Source organism: Apteryx mantelli, chromosome 3 (genome assembly GCF_036417845.1).
Source record: "Apteryx mantelli isolate bAptMan1 chromosome 3, bAptMan1.hap1, whole genome shotgun sequence".
Taxonomy (NCBI): domain Eukaryota; kingdom Metazoa; phylum Chordata; class Aves; order Apterygiformes; family Apterygidae; genus Apteryx; species Apteryx mantelli.
Genome location: NC_089980.1, coordinates 71,356,419 through 71,377,976, shown reverse-complemented (window position 1 = coordinate 71,377,976; position 21,558 = coordinate 71,356,419). Strand labels below are relative to the sequence as shown.

At 38.2% G+C, this 21,558-nt stretch overlaps 2 protein-coding genes across 3 annotated transcripts in view; one reads left to right on the top strand and one right to left on the bottom strand.

Moving 5' to 3' along the window:
• PEX3 (peroxisomal biogenesis factor 3) overlaps positions 1-8,712 on the top strand; it is a 23,433-nt gene extending 14,721 nt beyond the window's left edge. Inside the window, exons 4-12 of one of the 2 annotated variants that reach the window (XM_067293626.1) lie at positions 928-971; positions 2,182-2,306; positions 3,932-3,998; positions 4,094-4,148; positions 4,343-4,499; positions 5,453-5,523; positions 6,450-6,572; positions 7,757-7,853; positions 8,256-8,712. In XM_067293626.1, coding sequence (XP_067149727.1) covers positions 928-971; positions 2,182-2,306; positions 3,932-3,998; positions 4,094-4,148; positions 4,343-4,499; positions 5,453-5,523; positions 6,450-6,572; positions 7,757-7,853; positions 8,256-8,339 — 823 coding nt within the window. In that variant the 3' untranslated portion in view covers positions 8,340-8,712. The remainder of the gene's footprint in view (positions 1-927; positions 972-2,181; positions 2,307-3,931; positions 3,999-4,093; positions 4,149-4,342; positions 4,500-5,452; positions 5,524-6,449; positions 6,573-7,756; positions 7,854-8,255) is intronic. The other variant, XM_067293624.1, reaches the window with a different exon arrangement.
• Positions 8,593-21,558, bottom strand: FUCA2 (alpha-L-fucosidase 2). The gene is made up of 7 exons (XM_067293627.1): positions 21,323-21,558; positions 18,410-18,597; positions 16,117-16,456; positions 15,273-15,483; positions 13,144-13,334; positions 11,823-11,931; positions 8,593-10,289 (listed from the first exon to the last, which is right to left on the bottom strand). Exons 1-7 carry the CDS (start codon positions 21,556-21,558, stop codon positions 10,149-10,151), a joined length of 1,416 nt encoding a protein of 471 aa, XP_067149728.1. The 3' UTR covers positions 8,593-10,148.

Genomic DNA, 21,558 nt, shown 5'->3' with positions numbered 1-21,558 from the left:
ATATTTATTTTTGATTTTGAAAGTATTACTTTTGATTTGGCAATATTACTTTGCCAGGTGTTTCCCAGATTACTTTCACAAATTATTTCATTTATCATAGAGATACAGTAGCCATTATTTATTGACAGTTCTTTTCGAAAGAGAAAGGCTGACTAAAATTTTTGGATGGTTAACTTGCTCTCACCTCTGTTACTGCAGCTGTATTGCTAACATTACCTCTAGTTTGTAGTTTTAAATGTCATGTACTTTAAGCAGTTCAGATGCATCTGTGCAATCTACAGTCTTGCTCTTTTGACTGCAGAATATGTACAGTCTTAGGAATTGGTTAGGTCAAAAAAATAAACATGCTTCTTGACAAAAGAAAAACAAAAAGCTTGCATTTGTGTGCATGAGGCAGTACCTCTTTTTCACAGATGGTCAGGAGCTGTTTCTGGTTTTTGATCAAGTCAGTACTTTTAAGTTGAGGCAATGGTGAGTCTTATAAGAAAAGTGGGATGGTAATTCTGATCCTGCAGCTGCTATGCACAGGGGCATACAGAGAGCCCTACTGAACTGAGGTCTGCGTTAAATATATGCAAGATGAAGGCCCCAGAAAAGACTTACCACTTTGTACCATCAAAGGGCTTTTTTTCTGACTGCTTAGCATAGGAACTCAAAATTGATAATAAAGCTGTATATAGTCCACATGACTAAATACTGTGTTTATACATTAAAGTTTTATTATATTTTCTATGACTTCATAGTGCGTTGTTTATATACTATTTTCCTGAACTATACAAATCAGTGTAGACATAAACCTAATATAAATAATTTATAAAAGTTATATAAACTTGCCTTGGAGCTCTGGTGTTTCGTTTAGCTTCTATATTAATTGCCAAGGAAAATACACTTTTTAATGTTTAATATTTCTATTTATTTTTCCCACAGGCCAGCAAACAAGTTAGAAATATGGGAGGATTTAAAGATAATAAGTAAGTGTAAATGAAAGATTCCATCTACATAATCTTTAGTATAAATTTACAAATGTCTTTCAGATGTTTAAAATGCACATTGATTACCAGAGTGGGTTGTTGTTTCAGCAGATATGAAGATAGCATACCGCCCTCCTAATTAAGCATCTTTTAATATTCCTCAGGGAAATCAGAAACTCAAAGACCAAGATGAAGAGTTTTACTGCCTCTCATGTTATCCTGCTTAAGAAAACTTTGTGAAAACTTTCTGTACCCCCATAGAAAAATCAGAGTAGTTTTTTAGAAAATTACATGCTGAACCTAGCAGAAAACTTCTCTCGGAAATGTAAGCCAGCCCTTATATGGCCTTATTTCCTCTTTCAGAGCCTAAGCTTCAAGTAACCACCTTAGCAGTGGAGCCCTTTGGTTCAGTATTTGATATATTGGCTAATGGAAGAAGAGGAAGGGAAGGAGGAATAGTGAAGTCAGAAAATTATGTAGTGAAATGCCACAGAGTTGGGGTTAAATACCCGTTCTAGTTTCTTGGTACCATTTGTTATCACCCCCACCCTTTGGTTTTGTCTTTCCTTCTTTTCAGTTTTGTTTCTCCTTTTCACAACACCTTTTCAGATCCTACTTTTTATCTGGTTCCTTTCTTCCCTTGTCCTTCCTACTTGGCACTCATCCAGCTTTATTCATGTCACTTCTTCCACGTATCCTCTGTTGCCTAGTGGCTGGTAGCTGATGCTCATTTTCATCTTCTTTCTTCAGATATTAGCTGCTCCTACCTTAAGTAACCTTTGTTTTCTGTTTCCAAGCTGCTGTTATCCCTTCTGTGTCTTAACTGCATGATGAGGGCTAACCTACTGTGTGCATTTCCTGGCCTAGTGAAGAAGGCGGGTTTGACAGCACATCCATTTTCCTTAGAAAGGAATCTGTTATAGGGTACGCCTTCTGGAGCAGCTTACATAACTTTTTTTTCCAAAATACCTTGTGTAACATGTTAAATTATATTAATATAGTGCAACGCTTAAGCTATAGCTACTGTGCATCTTAGAGTTGTGATTATCTTGGGTGTGAGTTGTGAAAATGTGTTTTAGGGCAACCAATGAGAGAAGTTACTGTGTATTTAAAAATAATCAGCATTTCTTGAGTTTTGGAGAGCTCTGTTCCCTCCTTGACTTACCCTTATTTTTTTAACTTTAAAGTTATTTCTTTGTCTCTTTTCAAGGTTTCACAAGAAGCATTGTAGCTGTATATAGTACCTGTATGCTAGTAGTTCTTTTGCGAGTCCAATTAAATATTATTGGTGGTTACATCTACCTAGATAATGCTGCAGTCTGCAAAAATGGCACAGTAAGTTTTTTGTTTTGTTTCAAAGGTGTAACTTTATGGATGTGAAAGAATTATTGAGGGATAAAAAGGGTATTGCTTAGGAGTATTAGGATGAAACCAAGAGTGCTGTAAGAGTGAGAGACATGGACGTATTCCTGATAGTAAGATACACTGATGTGTTTTCACAGCCTCTAAATATGGATGATTTGGTGATCCCATTGCTTACGAAATACTAGCAATATTGCAGAATAGCTTTTGTCTGCATTTGTATGGCTTAGAGAAGGTTAATTCATATCTAGCATGTTGATTAATTCCCCCAGGTAAGTTTTCCTAGAACTAAAGAAGAAAACTGGCTTTCATATTTGACTATTTTATCTAACTCTGGTTGCTCCCAAAGCCCATTTACCTAACTGTCTATGTTGGTGGCGCCAAGCAAGGTTTTTCATTTATGTGGTATAGTTATCACTGCTCAGTGCAAAGAGATTCCACCAGCAGTAAGCGAATGCCCATTGTACAGAGGAAAATCTGAATTTGTTGGAAGGCTTATCTAAAATAATGGATGCAAACTTTGATTAGTTGTCTTATGCCTCTCTATGATTGCTCCTGCTGAAAGTCAAGAAAGAGCATGTCAAGGCACATCTGAGGGTTTTAGAAAAAGTGTTCATTGGGGGGGGGTGGAGGAGATGGAGGTCATGTTTCATTTTGTAAAATCTGAAAAAAGTTTGGGGGCGAGTTGAGTTTGGAGTATAAATGTGTTTTCTGTTACTTTTCCAATAGAGAAGAGGGTTGACAGGATTGACTCCAAGGCACTATGCTGGAGCAAACTGAGATCCTGTCCCGATTTCCGAAAGTTTATTTTCTATCAGATAGGGAGTTATATGACTTTTATTAGTCTTGAGCCTAAATATCTTATTCTGCTAGGTTAAATTTATAGGGAGATGAAGGGTCTGGTTTCACCTGCAATGCAGTTTTTCTAAGGAAGTTCCTTATATAAATGCAAACCGAAAGCAGCTTTTCTATGCCACTAAAGATAGAAGAGATACCTATATATTATGGAAAAGAAAAATGCCAGAGAATATATGAAAGATCCCTTGGGCTGATGGCAGGGAGAAAGAATCGGAAGCTACAGCCTTTGACTGGTGAGAGAGGAGAAGATTTGAGACTGTCTCCCCTGCAGATTTGACAACCTGTAATTACATATCTGGATGTTCTGGGAGGTGTCTTGCTATTCCCTCAAGTCTGTGGAAAAAAAATTGCCAGTTGACAGACAGGTGCTTGGCTGTTACAGGTTTGAGTATAATGATTTGAACACATGGTTGAAAGGGAGAAGGATGACCTTAGTAAACTGCAAAAGACCAAAGGGAAGTCATGATGTATTTTTTTCAGAACCTCTTCCTCAGCTTTTCTTTGAAGAAATTTCTGAGCTCCTTATTCTATACTTTGAAACTAATCTGATTCAGAAGTGACCTCTCTTCAGCAGAGAGCTGCTGAATGCAATTGTTTTCAAGAGGCATGAGAATGGTGGAATCTGTCTGCTCAGGATATTATAAAAATTAAGGAAATTGGTCACAAACTGCTTGAAAGGATTTTTGCATTGTTCTCTACTATTGGCATGTTACAAAACATTTTTTTTTTTCCCCCCTCAGACACCATTAGCTCCCCCTGAAGTCCAGCAGCAATATTTATCAAGTATTCAGCACCTTTTAGGAGATGGTATGGTGCTATAAGCTAAGTACACTTATAAAATACTACTTTCTTTTAGACTTGAGCAAATCATTAGAATAATTTTGACACTTTTCTTGTTCTAGGACTGACTGAGTTAATAACTGTTGTTAAACAAGCTGTGCATAAAGTTTTTGGAAGGTAAGAGTTTATATTTTTCTGTGGTTAGCTTTTTATCTTTACTGTGATGACTCATCCCAGAACAGTGACTTTTATCAGAATTGGGGGTGGGGAAGAAGGCATACTGATTTTTACTTGTGAACACATTATGAATAAATTAATGAAGTATCATTATTAATTTCTGCAATCAACATTGTAGCTTATTTCCTTTCCAGTGTTTCCCTTAAGCATACCTTGTCTCTTCTGGAGCTGGAACAGAAACTTAAAGATATCAGGAAAGTAGTGGAATATAAAGATTCAGATAAGATTGCATCTTACTCTCCCTTGTGTCATTATCTGATGCCAGATGAAGAAAACCCCTTGGCTAGCCAGGTATTTGTTCTAATTTCTTTCATCTGCTTTTTTTCATTCTGTTTTTTTTTAATTTGCTTGTTTGTTTGGGTAGCTTTTTTTTTTTTTTTTTTTTTTTTTTTTTAAATGGCAGTCCTCTTGTTGTACCATGGTAACTATCTTTGGTAAATGGCAGTGCCTCTTTCATAAATCAAGTGTCCTTATCTCTTTAATCTAGGCAAAGTAAAGTTGTACCTTCAGATTTGATTGAAAACAAGTGTCATCCTCAGAATGTCAGCTGTGAACTCAGAAGCACAACCAAATTACTGCTTTTTGCCTGTGGTGTGTGCTGTAACATAAGACAGCTTAACTCAGCCCTAAGCTATATCGTATTACCTTGCACTTGCCTACAAGCAAAGATCATGGACAATTTTAGCATCTCAGCTGATGCACAAGAAAGTGATGGTGTGCTGAAGTCCTCTCTTGATTTGGGCTGGAAAATGAATAGGAGTCAAGAGAAAGTTGTATCAAGTCTCAGTTGTAACATTAAAATAGTTTCCTAAATCTTCTGAAGGCTGTTTTGTCTCCAACCACATCATGGAGTTGGAGAAAACTCATTCTTAATTTCATGTTAAACTAGTATAAAGAAGAAATTTAGGCTTCAATAAGTGACCACATATACCTATCCCTTTAACTTAGGCAAATATGCAGGTTTTATCTCAGTTTTGGAGGTCAGAAGTGGAAAAAATACTTTGCTCAATTAGTCTGGTATTTCTTTCTAATATTTTTAATTAAAACACTTATCAGTCAAAAGGAACATGTACAAATTATAAGAAAAAAATTTTATCATGATATAAAATCTGTTTTTAAAGTTGATTTGACTCAACACATATCTTGACCTGACTCCAGGGTGCATAACTATACCATTGCTGCTATTATTCTTACAGTTGCCAATGGATTTCTTATTAAACAGTGTCTGTCTTTGCTTTTTCTAGGCCTGTGGACTCACAGAAAGAGACACTGCTACAATTAAATTACTTAATGAAACTAGAGATATGCTAGAAAGGTATAGAGAAATATCCTGTATTGAAAAAACTGGTTTCATATAAAAAGCTGGTGAAACTTTCATTTCCAAAATGTGACCATTTAACCATTGCATTGCATTAAAATTTTAAATTCATTAATCATAGGCTGGATTTTTTTTTTAATTTGAGAGGTCTGAAACTGTGGGTTTTGAGTGTCTTATTTAGATTTTTGTTCTTTAGAATATCATTTTTCCTTCTATAACAAAAACATGTTTTTTCCATGCATTTATAAACATCTATTTGATCAAAGTAATAGCAAATCAATTATAAGAAACAATCCTGCCTTGACAAGATGACCAGGATGTCTTTCTCAGCCAGATCCCCTTACTCCTTCCTCACATTTTCTGTAGTTATGTAGCAACAGAGGAGTATCTCTTCTACTTATACCACAGTAAATTGAGACTGATTTCACTGGGTTTACTTGCTTTGATAAAATAAACACCAATTTTGGCTTAGTTTCCTGTATCAGAATTTATTTTTAATGCATGGTTTTATGAGTGGCTGTATTCATCCTTTTACAAGAGAACTACCAAAGTGAGGCTTCTATAATAAGCAATGAATACAAGTGAACTAAGCTAAATGCCAAACTATTCTTATAAGTTAGCTGCTAGACATCTGGAGGATTTTAAACATGAAAAAAGCCCCTTCTATGTTAGTGCTTAATAAGAAATAGAGAAGTGATGAATGCTTTTGATTTATCTGACCTTCGTTAATCTTAGGTTGACTCGTTTGGTACAGAGTTATTTGGGGAACCACTATTTCTTGAGGTGGCTATACTAATGGCCTTTCATCTGTGTTGTACATCTTAACTTATGAGGGACATCTGTAGCACTGAGTACTTATAGGGTTTTTTGGTTTGGAAAAATAAATCCTAGAAATCAAAAACAGCATTTGTTTACTTTTTCAGTCCAGATTTTGGTACAGTTTTAAGCACATGTTTAAACAGAGGATTCAGTCGATTGCTGGACAATATGGCTGAGTTTTTTAGACCTACTGAACAGGACCTCTGTCAGAATGGCTCTGTAAATAGGTAACTCTTTTCTTTTGCTCTGATTCTTACGTGATAATACTTTTGGCTTCATAGTGAATTCCAAAAAAAAGCTATAGATTTTCCTGCCTATGTGAAGTTCTCATGCTGGACAGAATTCTGTTTCTTGCTTATCAAGAACAAATTCTGTCTCCTCATTTTGATGAAGTAGAGAGCTGTGAGTATTGCATGCTGCTTCTTGCCCATGACATTGCTAGAATTTGCCTGAGGTATCTTTCCCATCATCAGTAATAGATCCGAAAGTAGAAATCAAAAGATTTGTACTTCTGTTTTTGCCAACACTGTAGAAGTAGGCTGCCTTGCTAGCTAAGGGGGACTTACTCCGCTACTTGAAGATGTACTGCAATACTCCCGTATGAGGCTGTGAGGAACACAGCATTCTCCTACAGTTAGCAGATAAGCTCTGTATGCCCTAGGCTCTGACTGTCAATTACTGTAACTCTTAACAAAATTGGGCATTACCATGATTGTCCAGTTACATGCAGCCTAAGCATCTACAGAACATTAGGTTCTTCACTGGTATGCTGAACAAGATATTAACACTTGGGATCTTCTACCTCTTTTTCTAAAAGACTATGTAAAAATAGCTATTATTCTGAAATTAACTTGGTTTTAAAACAATGCATTGAGAGTGTAACAAATTCAAGAGCTGAGTTCTGTATGAAGCTGTTTTCCTATCAAATCCTATGTTTCTCTCAATAACTGATAATTCTCAAAGAGTAATTTTTTTTTTATTTGAATGTATACTATTTTTATTACTTATAATATCCCAAAGGTTCTAGTTTGGCTGTCTGTCCTAAGCCTAGTTTAGAAAGAGTGTGAGATTTTAGACTGATATTCCTGACAACTCTTTACCCACATGCAAACACATGTGCTCTGGCTAACCCATATTCTCTTGCATGAGAAGCAAGTGTAAAGCTGTGTAATAGGAACACCAACATATCAGATGAAGTTTGCTCTGGTAATTCTCTATAATAAATGAAAGCCTTGATAGGGAACAAACAATTTCATCTGTACATTTAAATTTGCAGTCTATGCAAAACTAAATTCTACCAACTCTTACTTAAAAGTAATAATTATTTTGAGTTGTAATAATTACAAAGTTTAATGGTTTTACCAGAATCAGAGCAGGTCAAGGTCAACATTTTATTTTCTTTCCTTCCTAGTCTTTCCAGTGTCAGTCTTCCTTTAGCCAAGATAATTCCAATAATAAATGGACAGATCCATTCAGTATGCAGTGAAACTCCCAGTCACTTTGTGCAGGTAAGAATCTTCCTTATTTTAAATATCCCAAATAAAATTTTGAAATGTAAGTTTCAGTTTAATAACATGCCTTGGTATGTTTGATTTCATTGCCTTTAAAAGAAGCAAGAGCAACTGGTACAACTTAAACTTTTTGTAGATTTTCACCCTCCAAAAAGATGCTGCTTTTCTTCCCCTAGAATCTCTTCCCTTTACTAAACTGTATAGAAACACAGAAAAGTCTCTCAACTTGATTCTATTTGCAGTTCTGCTCATAAGCATTTCTAATACAAGAAATTTGAGTTAAATCTCCGTGGGAGTGCCAGGTGCTTTTCTCATGATGAATGCAATTAAGTACTGCAGCAAAAACAGGAAAGTGGTGGGTGTGTTGCTTAAGCAAATTCTTCTTTCAATTTCTTCCAGGACCTGTTGATGATGGAACAAGTGAAAGACTTTGCTGCGAATGTGTATGAAGCTTTTAGTACCCCTCAGCAACTAGAGAAATGAACTGCACATTAATAGGAATAGATCATGTATTTATAATATATCCCTTGTGACTACTGATGAGATTTGGGTTAATTTTATAATGGTGTAGGAGTGGTAGACTAGCAGAGGGAACATACATACTGAAAAAGTTGGGAGTGACCCATATTTGTTCTATCTAATAGAATTCTGCTTAAAACACCCCTTTAAAATACTCTCACCAAAAGAATTCCTGTATGTAGAGACTTTTATATTAAAAAAGTGGCTAAACTCTTCCTTATTTATGATTATTTTTATTTCATCCAAAAGGCATCTCATGACAGTATTACAACAGTTGTTTAAAAAAAAATTGCCTGGGATATGGTAAGTTTTGGAAAAAAAATTAACAATGAGCTAAGAATAGCACAGAGCACACTCTTCTTCCCCAAAGCTTTTCTTTTTATAAAGGAAAACTCCTCTTCCTTGACTTTCTGAAGAATGAGAGACTCTTTGGATAATGTTCAGAAAGTCTTTGCCAGCTGATGCACATTCCTCACCAACATGCTGGGGGGTGGTATCCCTATTGCTTAATACTTAAAGAATGTGGATTTTTAGAAGTTCTCTTGTTTATGCTGTTCAAACAGCAACTGCTGTACACAACTTGTAAATATTTTATCTTAATTTGTATTAATTTTGAGCCCAGTTGTCTGTATTGTAATAAAATATTTTAATGTAAAGTTTGAGTGTAATAACTTTAATAGCAGAATAGGCAATACCTCACTGGCCCATCACTTAAAGCTTTGACACAGTTGAAAGGAGAATAAATGTAACTTGTAGAGTAATAGTTTTGCATTTATTTGTATTACTTAAGAAAAAGAACCTTTGATCTCTATGTTGAAATAACTTACGGTTTTTGTTATCCTACTCCTTCCCCTCTTTGCACACCTCACATTGCAGCTCTATCATTTCTAATCCTGATACATGATGAGTTTGGGAATTTTTCTAGTTGGATGTAATCCACCCTCTGCTTAAATGCTGTCTTTCTGCCAAAGTTGAAGATCCCTAGTGACTAAGTTTTTTTTTAAAAAGAAATAATCAGTTGCTGAAGACAACACTTATTTTTATAGTCCACAGAAGGCACCCCAGTAACTGCATAAAACCTTATAAAATGATACAAAGAACAGCTAAAAACCCCACCCTCACAGTTCTGATTATAAATTTTGTACTTAATCCCAGTAATGGACAGAATTATTCAAAGGTGGGAGCTTAAAAATTAATGATTCTCATGATGAGAAATTAAGATGTAAGTATGCATTGCCTCCACATTTTTGTGGTGAACTCCTAACCTTTACAGAACTCTCCATGCAAGTACATTACCCTCCTCATCTGAAACTACCAACTGCCAGTTTTTAGCAAGCAACAGGAAAGCTTATTCTCCAAAACTGTCAGTTGTTCTTTAATGTACATTTTTCTGGAAGTTATTTCTTGCTTTAAAGAAGTTGTATCACTGACAGCTATGTTTGCTTTAACATGCGCTTGAGTTAGGTTTCTTCTTTCTCATGGCTTTAAAAATGCAGCACCTCTTTTCTTCACATAATTTGGCAAGAAACTCATTCAAAAGAAGAGCGGAGAGGTCAAGGTAGGTGCTGAAACAAATTGCACAGTGATTCAGTTGTCTAGTACTAGATTCCATGAGACTCTCCATTCAATCCTTTAATATTAGTTCATCTTTCATTTAGAAAGAAGGGAAATGATTGATGTTTCTCAGGGAAGCAAGCAAGAGGTAGAAACCAGTGATGAGAGTCTGCAGGGGGACAGTGGGGGGAACAATTTGCCACCACCTGAGTAGGTGGCTCAGTTTATGTTGGTCAGTTGCAAAGCCCAGCCCCACTGACACGGCAACTGCTTAAGACTTAATTGAGGTAGAGCTATCAGCATTCCCTTTTCTCCCAGGGCAACCCATTTCAGCAGTTCCTTGTGGCCAGTCAGCCTCACCTGAAATAGAAACCAAAACTATAATCAAAATAAAGCCTTTTCAAAGTACATACAATTGCATATTTGACAAAAGCAATGTTCCTCCATGGCTACTTTACTCTCAGATTATCCTTAAATACCACTCATCAGCCAAATGGTAAGATTGATTAAAGGTTGTAGGACTTTGCAAAAATACTTGCAAAGTGGACATGTAAGTAATAAAGCTAGTAGTGTTATGTCTAAATTTGAGAAGTATTTAGGTCCATAAAAGGTATATAAACACTTTTGAACATATTTTGCATGTGATTTTGGGATTAGGCACCAGAATGTTGAGCTTCATATCACCTATGTCTTAAATGCCAGTTTCCCATTGTAGAATTTAGTTTTGAATTAGCATCAGTTTCTTACAGAGTGCAGACAGTTGTCTCTGAATAAAGCTGACCTAAACAACCCCCACAACCACCTCACAAATATGTTCTGTGGGGAGATGCTTATGCCAGCTGGTGTGAAATGCTGAAAACAGCAGAGCAGCTTAAGGCAATAGTTGAAGAAGACCAGTCTTTGTCACACAGAAACATTATTCTTCTGCACAGACAATCTAGATGCCTCTCCAAAATTCAAGATGAATCTACATTTGTGTTTTAGATCATGTTTGGAGTATGCTTTTGAAACAACTGATTGTCTTCACTTGCAATGCTTTCATCCTCATCACAGAGCTGTTTCAACTCTTTTCAGAAGAAGCTAAACCAGAAGACACAGTTCAGGAACACACAATGCACTTCAGCTACTACTGAGCATCCAGTGCATGGGACCAGAATAAAGCTAATCCAAAGTGAACCCTCCCCCCCCAGCCCATAGTGCATGTAGCGTGGATATCAAGTCCTGAGCACTAACCTTTCTGCCCTATAAATCTGCTCCTATTGGGTCACACTAATTGCAAATGTAGGTGCAGTTTCAATGTCCTCAACCTCTCAGCATGGCTTTAAGACAGATAGGTAGGGTCACAGTGACTTGCTATTTTGTATCCCTGGGCAACTAAAGTCCTTTAAAATACAACTGTGTGCTCTCCCTTTGTGCAAGGCCCTGATTGAAACTATTGCACCATTGCAACACTTACAATATAACCATGCAAAGTCATGAGAATAGACACATCTATAGAAAAATCCTGGCTTAGAATCTATACTGGGAACAGGAGGGTTGGCACAGTTTTTTTCCTGCTACTTGGCCTCTTTTTCTGATCCTCAGTTTGCAAGCTAAAACATATCCCAGCAATAACTAGGTCCAGCTTTATTTGTTAGAGAAGAAACATCCCACTGGGAAGACTATGACAAGGAAGGTCCTGGAATGAAAACTAACATTTTGCTGGGTCTCTTCTAATATTCTCTGTTCTAAGAGTTATGCATTCCCCCAAATACCAGAAGCCTAAAACAAACACTGATGGAACATGATAAATACTTGAGGTGTTTTCCACATGCCTTGAGAATATGTTCGTTTCTTGCATTATGTGTTAAAAACCTCTCTGTTTTAAAGGAGCAGGGGGAGAAGAGTCTATACCTCTGTTTCTCCAACCTTAGCCTGTGGTTCACCAAGTGCCAGAGTTCCAGAGATTGGCCAGTTAAAGAAAATGGCATAGACTTTGCCGCCCTTAGGACTGAATGTGTACCTGGTTGGAAATGGAGAACAGAAATGCATGTCAGTTTTCCCTGTAAGTCTTCCAGAGTGGTATATATCAAAGTCATATATATCAAGATAGGAAAAATAGATTTGAAAAGTTGGCATTAATTACATTTTCACATGCATATCCTTCATTTCAGATACTCCATACACTTTAATAAACTACTATTCCCTGCAAATGTGTTCCAACAAACTAGAGGCAGTAGAGACTATTAAAGAACTGAAGTTAAAGATCCTCTGTTTTATCTTTAGCAAGTATATAATACTCACTGCTGCTCAGTCATGTCGGAAGGAGGTTGTGGGGCAGAGGGACTCTGATAATTGCAGGTTATAGTCAGGAAATATGGTAATTCGCATCCATACTCAAGCATATAGTGACTCCACAGAAAAATTTAATAGGAGTTTGTGCAACAATAAAACTTTCATCCTGCACAGTTAATTTTTAAAAATTGAGTTTCAGCAGACATTATCCACAGTCTGTCCTTGGTAATCTTGTGGTACATATGTGAAACATTTCTCCTGGCTTCCTTCATTTTAATTGCAATTTTTTTTATTGTTCTCAGAAATTATTTTACTAAAGAGTCAATGTTTTAGCATTTCAAGGCTACAGCTAGATAGCCAGATCTTACTGGGAGCAAGAGTAAAAGAAAGCCCAGTGAAGCAGAGAAGAGAGTCAGACAAAAACCCTTACAGATCATTAGGTGTTACAGCAGCTGTGAGGCACAGAGGCAGAGTGGAGTTCAGAGACTGGCTGATTTAGTGACCAAGCAATTGCTATCATTTTCCCATGCCTTTTTACCTCACAAAGAAATGTGGAGTATGCTAGACAGATTTCTAGTCTCTTTCTCTCCTCTGTTTCTCTTTCAACAGTGACAACAAGTATTTCTACTGTTTAGATAAACACTTCATAGCAGTTCTATACTTTTTTTTTTTTAAACAGTTTCTGTTGTCAGCTACATTAAGAAACACAAGATCATTAAGGAAACACATGCAATCTTCCCTTCAGCCTCAGCATCATCCCAAACTATCTTCTCTGACACCCACTGTCTACTTATATCTTTATACACATCTTTATGTGCACAGCTAAACTGACAAAAGCATACTTTTCTCTCCAGTATACAGAGTAAGCTGTAAGCCATGAAGAATTTCATATAAGCTTCTGCTGCATTATATTGACTCCATTTTGATTCAGTAGCCTTACCACACTTCCGGTGTGACAGTGTCATTCTGCGCTCTCCATGGTTTAGTTCCATAGATGGCTTCTCCACTGACTTTCAGCCAGGTACCCATCTGCCTCAGGCGTTCTTCAAATATAACAGCAATGCGACCATCATGAGTGGGCCCAATATTCATCAAGAGATTACCCCCACAAGATACTGTTTCTACAAGTTGCTGAAATGTTTTTAAACACACACACACACAGAACATATGGTCAAAACAAACAAACAAGCAAACATACACTTTGAAGTACTTACTAAAGCCTGGTACATTACTTCAGAATAATGGACTGAACTGGCTATGTTACTGCTGTGTGTTTAGGCTTGGGGGGGCCATCCCAATAGTCAATGCAAAATCTAAGCTCCCATACGAGGAAGCTCTGTTGTCAATTTTTAATGACAGAAAAGAGCCCAAATACAGTCTCACGCCAATAGTTCTGACTGAATCTACATTTGATTAAGATTCTACAACTTTTTTTAACACTTTTTACTTCTGCAGGAACTTCATGAGAGTTTTACAAATAAAATGGGATTATTTCGCTATACGAGAATAGGGCCCATAGATGCCACTTCATCATTTTTATTGAAGCTGAAGCAACTTCTTCCTCTATTTAATGCTCTCCCTATTTTATGGCGACAACTGTAAAACAGTAGGAAGCTTTGGATATTTAGTATCCAGTTTTCACAAAATATTTAGAAGAAAATGAAGCACTCAATGTTTTATTTATAAAAGAAAACATCTCGTCTCTGAAGGTACTATTTATATCTCCCAAGTATTCTACCTTTTGCAAATAGAACCAACAACAGAATGAGTATTCATATATTAATAGTAGTCATAGACTTCAGGGCCTGTAAAATGCATGTAGCATATAACTGACTATTTCTGTAACAGATGCAATGTACAGATGGAGATTCAAATGAAAATTCCTACTATAAAATGAATATTTCCTGCTATAAAAATGCCAAAAGAGGATGGAAAAATGAATATGTCTTCATGTCAGTGGACATAACAGTAAAAAAATTACTCCATGTAATCTAGATGCAAAGGCTCATTCATCCTGGAATAGAGCTTTCCCTGAATCTATTAATCCAAGGAGCAACTTACAGAAAAATAGGTAAACAATTTTACTAATAAATCTTTTAATCTCAACCCTTGATGATCACAGGTTCTGGCTTCAAGAGGCTGCACCAATGCCAGGTTGTGAACTTAGTAACCTGCAAACAGGTTGCTGATCCTTTTATAGTCCATCAGCATTTGTGTTCACATCCACACTGCCCTCCAGAGATCAAGGACTGAGATGTATGAGTCTGAGGAGCAGACAGCTGGGGACAAGCTACTGAATGAATTAGTATTCCGCTTCTGAAAAGAGCTTACTTCAATTTGAAATTTTCTCTTGCAGGGAACAGATTTAGGTTAAGTAATGGTAGTAAACAGTCATCCCCTTACTAGCTGCATTTCACAATTAAATGCATTTTCTCTGAAAGATAAGTCTTCTTTTTATCCAGTTTTCTTAAGTTTCAAACCTTTTCTTTTTCAACACCTTAGACTAATACATTGAATATCTTAATACAGGATATCCTGTATCTGCTAGTGTTTACTTGTATGTCTGCAATACAAATGCATTAAAAAAAAAAAAAAGAAGTTTCTCTTTGCAAGGTAAAAGACTATTAAGAGGTATAAACTGTTTCTAGCTAGAATGGGAAAAGATGTAGCCTTCAATCAGCAGTTCCTAAATAGGAGCTGTGAAATCGCAACTGTTTGCTTCTCATCAACTTATAAGTGAAGTTACCAGAAACTAGTAAGAGAGACTTTCTAGATCAGTGAACTCTCAGTCTTTGGCCAGTTACTCAGAGGAAGTAGTTTCTAAGAAACTGACTTTATTTTTATTAGGTAACTTTTCTCATAGTCATTCCTATAAAATTAATAAGAATAACATGGATATTCCATCCTACCAATGTTAGGCTGCAAATGAACAATATGATTCATGATTTCATGGATTCATTATTTAATTAAAACAGTATTTTTTATTAAAAATATGATTGAAATATGATACCATATAATAATCAGAAGGGAGAAGCAGAAGTTGTATGAGACCCATTTGTCCTACTGTACCTTGACCAAGTCCTCAATTGTGAGGTAATCATCAAGCTTTGCGTCCCTCCTGTAGCCCCACGACCGCTTGTCAATAGTCATACAGTTCTCCCATTTGTGAGGCAGAAGGTGTCCAGGGTTATACCGGTCACTACAAGTGTAGAAGCCTCCATGTTTACAGATGCTACCAACTCCCCAGCGGTCATTTGTCACAACTGTATCTCGAACTGGACTGAAAATAGAAATATTTTATGATTTTTATTTTAAGAACTGCAGTCAAAACCAGTGGAATCCCCTTCCTCACCCCCCAGAAAATATTTAGGGTGACTTCTGCACTACTAATTTATTACAATTCAATTGAGTGCAATTTCAGGGATCCTATTCTCATCCTTTTCTAGTAAAAGGCTCAGATCAGCATTTCTTAGGGAAATATACTGAAAACTTTCCCATGAGATCTGCAAGAAAGCAGGCTGCACTGCACATCCACTGTCAGATGTCCAGTCCATGATGACAACAATATACCCATATTCTTAGGTTATTCTGCTATCCTGTTTGCCCGTGCAGTACACAATACTTATGGAAGAATATAGTTAGGTAGAATAACTGATATCATCTTAACTGATGAACTGCAGATGTGATTAAAAAAAAATAAAGGGGAGGGGGGGTTGTTTGTTTTTTTTAAAGCAAGCTTTGATTCTTCCAGGGAAGACCTGCATTCTTGACACTTTATATTCTAGAAAAACTAAGATATAGTTAAGTCCCCATGAGTAGAGGCAATAGATTCCACAAAATATACAGAAAATGAGACCAACTAGAAATGGAGCAGAGTTTCAGGTTAGGAGCTTAAGATAGCATCATTATATACCTGTCATTATACAGCCAAGCTAAGAAACCAGTGCTGTTCCAGTAAGTATCTGGTGCATTTCCATTCCCATCAGACCAAATTATTTCTGGTTGGTACTTGGTAACAATTTCATAGAGTTCTGGTAATGATTTACTGGTTGGAAACTTTCTTGTCTTGAATACATTGGTGGCATCCTCAAGAAAGAGAGGATTGAACCATTCAAATAGGGAGTGATATAAACCAAAATGCAAATCAGTCCTGTTTCTAATAGATGTTGCTAGTTCATCCACAAGGTCTCGTTTTGGTCCCACATCAATAGCATTCCAGTTCCAAGAATATTTGGATCCCCACAAAGTAAAGCCTGAAAAGAGAAAATTAAATGGTAAGAAAGGGAAGCAGAAGAGGGGAAGTTATAGTTCCTCTTCCACAGCTTGCAACTGTGTGTGTGTGTGAGATGAAAATAATATATGTAATAATATGGTTATCATGGTGTAAAGTATTTCTATAATCTCTGTCTATCCACTGTCAGTAGTCCTACAATCAGAATTCAATGCCAGATGTGTTTATGATGATGTATATGTATTTTTTTTCCTCCACACACATGCATTTATAAATGTGTTTAAAAACATGCAACTTCCAGGTCTGTGCTAAATTAGGATAATTATTCCTTCCTCCTTAGTTGTTCGCTCCATTCAGATGTCCCAATTAAATTAACCAAAAATATAGCAACTTTGGAGACATCTGGATTTCCAGAGACTGTTTCAAATATAAACTCTCAACATGCAATCAACAATAGGAAGACAAAATGCTCTTTCAGTTGCAGAATGCACTAGCTCTCATTTACATTCAAAGACTATTCTCCTCCCTTCTGTCTACATCTTATGCAAATGTTCACTTTTCATTTATCTTGACATTTATAACAGCTCAGTCAACCAGTCAGTAGATGTATATAAGCAGAGTGCAAAAACTCCTGGAATAGCTTTTAAAATATCAACATTAAGTATCAGGAGGAATTTAACTTTTCAGACATTCAGCAATCCAGCCTAAGCCCTTTAAGTTTCACCACCAGAGGAGCTCCCACCTTCAGACTGCTTTACAAGCATTGCCTAATAAATCTTACAATATCTTTGTGAAATAAATACATGTAATTGCATCTACTAGACAAACAAGTTAAAAATTCATGCCCAAGGCTACTGGACAGACTAAATCAATCTTGGTTCTTTTGAAGTCAGTGGGAATTAAGCCACAGGCATCACTAGGATCAGAATTTTGTGCATCAGAACTGGCATTAAAATTCACAAGTTACTAGTTGCCTGTCCCATACCACATCTCCCCAAACACAAGCAATGTTCACTAGATGTGCTGTCATATTGTTTCTTCATATTTTATGCTTTTCTTTGCTACCATGTTTCTTTCTAACCATGCTTTTTCCTTACTTTTGTCTGCAGAGCATCTTACAATTATGGTGTCAAAAATCAATGGTGTCTGTGAAGTTCTCCTACACCTTCATAGAAAAGGCATGCAAATTTGAAAGTTCAGTCAAATCTACCAGTCAGCTAGCTACACCACCTTATAGTATCTTAACAGGAGTTACCAAAAGCAGAAAAAAAAAAGCATGGGAGGTGTGAGCTGAGAGTTGAGAATAAATAATGGGACAATGGCTCAGGCAATCCACAAAATGATTTTCTTCATAATAAACTTCTTGCATAACCTTAGGCAAATCACTCATATCTGTGTTTTCATCCCCAGCTGTAAAGCTGTAACATTCTGCCTTATTTCTTTCGGTGCAAGTGTGACACCCGTCATCTTAGAGACCCGGTTCAGATTTTAGCTTCTACAGCATCAGGAAGAGCTACACCCTGTGTGTGTTTCTAACTCTGAAGTGAACTCCTGGAACATACTCTAAATTTCTTGGAGAAATCTGCAGAACTAGTTAACTGCCTGTACACAGCAGTGTTCTATACATAAAACAGCACAGAGTTTACTTTTGCTGGTCCCTTAGGCAATAAATTACACAACAGTTGGAAATGAACTATAGCTACTGCAGGAAGCTCAGCAGCACCCACTGCTTCAGGCAAGAGAACAATGGCACAACCAATTCCTCCTTCTGTGAAAGCTTTATGACTATAGCTATCATGTAAGGCTCAGGAAAATGAATGTATACTTCTTGGATGGGTCTTTTCCTCTTTAGCTGGGTTGGGGCAGGTAAATCAGTCTGCCTGTCTTTCTCTGCCTCTCTGTTAGCAAGCAGGAAAGTCGCCTGGGCTTTACTTCAGCTGACAGAAATGCAGCAATTACTAACATTCACATTTACCTTCATGATGTTTCGAAGTTAAGACAACATATTTTGCACCTGAAGCCTTCAGAATATCCGCCCATTGGTTGGGATCAAAGAATTCTGCTGTAAACAAGGGTCCAAAATCTTCATAACTAAACCCAGGTGGATAATTTGCTTCCATAAATTTCACGTAGGGCTCCCTCTTTTCCTTCTGCCAGTACCACCTAAAAATATACAGTAAAAATATAGCTGCTGACATATTATGAAAACAAAGAAAAGTGATTTGAAATCATCAGCTCCTATTTGCATTCACACTGAGGCACATGCTATTACATGACACTGGAAATAGAATAAAATCACTTCAGAAAGTAACAGTTTTAATTATCGAAGATTTCCTTCTCTTGGCCCTCTCTCCCCATACTCTACTTTTTTCAAGCACTCCACTTTTGAAAGGTCCTGAGATTTTATCTGGAGCTATGGCACAAAGCAGACGTACTTTAGGAATGGAAAAAATGGCAGTCTTATTCAGTACGCAGATCTGGAAAATTTACTAGAGAGCACAGATATGCAGTTCATGTAAGCAGCTCAGGTGTCAGTAGGAATGTGCTTTTTCTGGACTAATACGACTTATTATTCTTCAGTCTCACACATCAACCAGACACCCCTGCTCCGCTCCCCACACTGCAACATCTGCAGCCCACAAACATGCAAGCCAGCAGCTTTATCTCTCTCCTAGTCCAGAGTCTGCCATGCCAAATGCAGCTGATTAACCTGATACGCGAGCTCACGCTCGTAGTCCCAGAGGGGAAGAGAGGCCTGACTGCAGAGTGCCATAGCCATAGCACATGCGAGGCTGTGAACCAAAAAAGCCTGACTAGAAGGCATGTCCTCCAGCAACAACGTGCTTCCGCAAGACCCCCTCTCGTTACAAACAGGCTCTAACACGAAGACATACCTCTCCCTCAATCCAGAGGGCCAGTGCATGCAGACTTAGGAACTAGAAGAGAAGCAAGACAATGACCTCTTTTTGCAGCCCACCTCTGCAAGGCAGGGAAATTTCTGTCCTGTTTTTCCATCATATCAACACCTGATCCAGTAATGTCACTATCCCAACTGCCCCAATCCACAGCAAAGTTTTGACCTCTGCTCCATTAAGAATGGTCTCTCACCCTCACCATGGGCAGAGATCATAAATCACTGATAGAGCATTATTTATTTTCAGCCTGCTCCATTCCTTCACTGTAATGAAGGAGGCATTCCAAGAGGAGCATGCAACAGTCCTTAATGCATAAACAGCCTTACTGCTGGAAACCTTCTAACAGCAATACACATTGTGACTGCTAGTATTTATGGGAAAAGGGTCTGAAAGGATTTACCTTTCTACAGATGAAGCCAAGCAGCAAAATCCTGTCAGCAAATTTAGGCATAAATGAGTACAAATTCAAAGTGAAGGAATAAAGCAGTACAGAACCTGAATGTCTCAAATGCGTTCATATCTTTCTTCCTGAGTTGGATTCTAACTTCATTTCTGTAACACTAGGAGTTACCATATGGATATTGCTGAAACCTTCTCAAAGGCACCTCAGCATAAATGAGCACAGACTCTGGCAGCCAGTGGGTTTAGAAAATAAAAATTAAAAAAAAAAAAAAAAAGTGTGTGGGGGGGTGAGACAGTCTTCCTCCATGAAAGAACCTGAAAAAAAGACTCTCATCTGAAAGTATGCAATTGCATGAAAAAAACAGATAACATCCTTCTCTTGCTTCTTTTTTTTGTCATACTGCTTGCTAACAATGTTAAAAACTGTTGGAATAGAAGTGTTAAGTTTCAGAAACATATTGACCAAGGTTGGGTAACTCTGAGGAAAGGAAAACAGGCTGGGTGATTGCTAGAATTTATGACCTTCCATCTGAAGCTGTCAACAACAGACCAACGTTACCAACTACAAGCGCTATCAGAGGTCCCTGAAGCAGCTCCACTCCTATACATGCCAGAAGATGGGAGACAACAGGGATGTATCAAACAACTTCATCAACTACATTAAAGTGTTCTGGGGTCTTTTTAGAAGAACAGCAAAAGAATGAATGTGTGAGCCTGAATCTGCGTACAAGTATCAGAGCACAGTACTCCGAATAAGGCCTGAACCCAAAACTAACTCTTTTCCCCTCCAGAAAGTCACTAATTAGTAAATGTAACCCATGCTAAAAAACTGCTGAAACCCTTAAATGAAACTTCGAAAAGAGTAGGTCGAATTCTGTCTACAGAAAACAGTGGTTTGCTTATAGTGATGTTGGTCTGTTTTATGGACACTGCATTAACCTTTGGACATTGCATTAAGCTCTGCAAGAGATCTGTTGTCACCTTCACATTATAAAGATGACGTGACTTACTCAAAGTCACGCAGGAAGCACGTAGCAGAGCACACAAAGGAGATGGCAACACAAATGGCTACGGCCAGAAGACCTGAGCCACTGAACACTCACACAAACTAAAGGTTTTATCCAGCTTCTGAATTAAAGTTATTTGCAGGATCAGAGCTTTAGGGTCTTTTCAGGGGAAAAGGGAGCTCCCCAGTCTGTCTGACCAAGTCAGGCCTCCCTCTGCTGCTCAGTCACCTCTTGTATGAGCATCGCAGCAAATCTTTCTGCTCCCCAGTCCCTCTGCAGCATTAGTCAACACATTCAGAGGTTTTAGTTCACCTGAGGCAGGTGAAGGCCCATCTCACACACGGCCCCGCTCCAGAGGCCCCCTCCGCAGGGTCTTCAGACCTACCCATTACTGGGGGGGGGGGGGGGGGGGGAAGGGGCAAAACCGACCCAAAACCTGTCTGTCCGAGGAGCTGCTTTCCAAGAAGAGCCTAAAACCCGTGGCGCGGCTCGCCGGCGGCCGCGGGACCCCCGTTCCCATGCGCGCCCCCGCGCTGCGCGCCGCCGGGGGCCGGGGCCGCTCACCAGAACCACTCGCTGCCGAAGCTGGGCACCGAGAACACGCCCCAGTGGATGAAGACGCCCAGCTTCGCCTCGTCAAACCAGGCGGGCAGCGGCCGGGCGTCCAGCGACTGCCAGATGGGCTCGTAGCGCGGCCCGCCGCCCGCCAGCGGCAGCGCCAGCAGCAGCAGCAACAGCGGCGGCGGCGGCAGCGGGGGCGGCAGCCGCAGCGGCGCGGCGCGGGCGGGCGCGGGGGACAT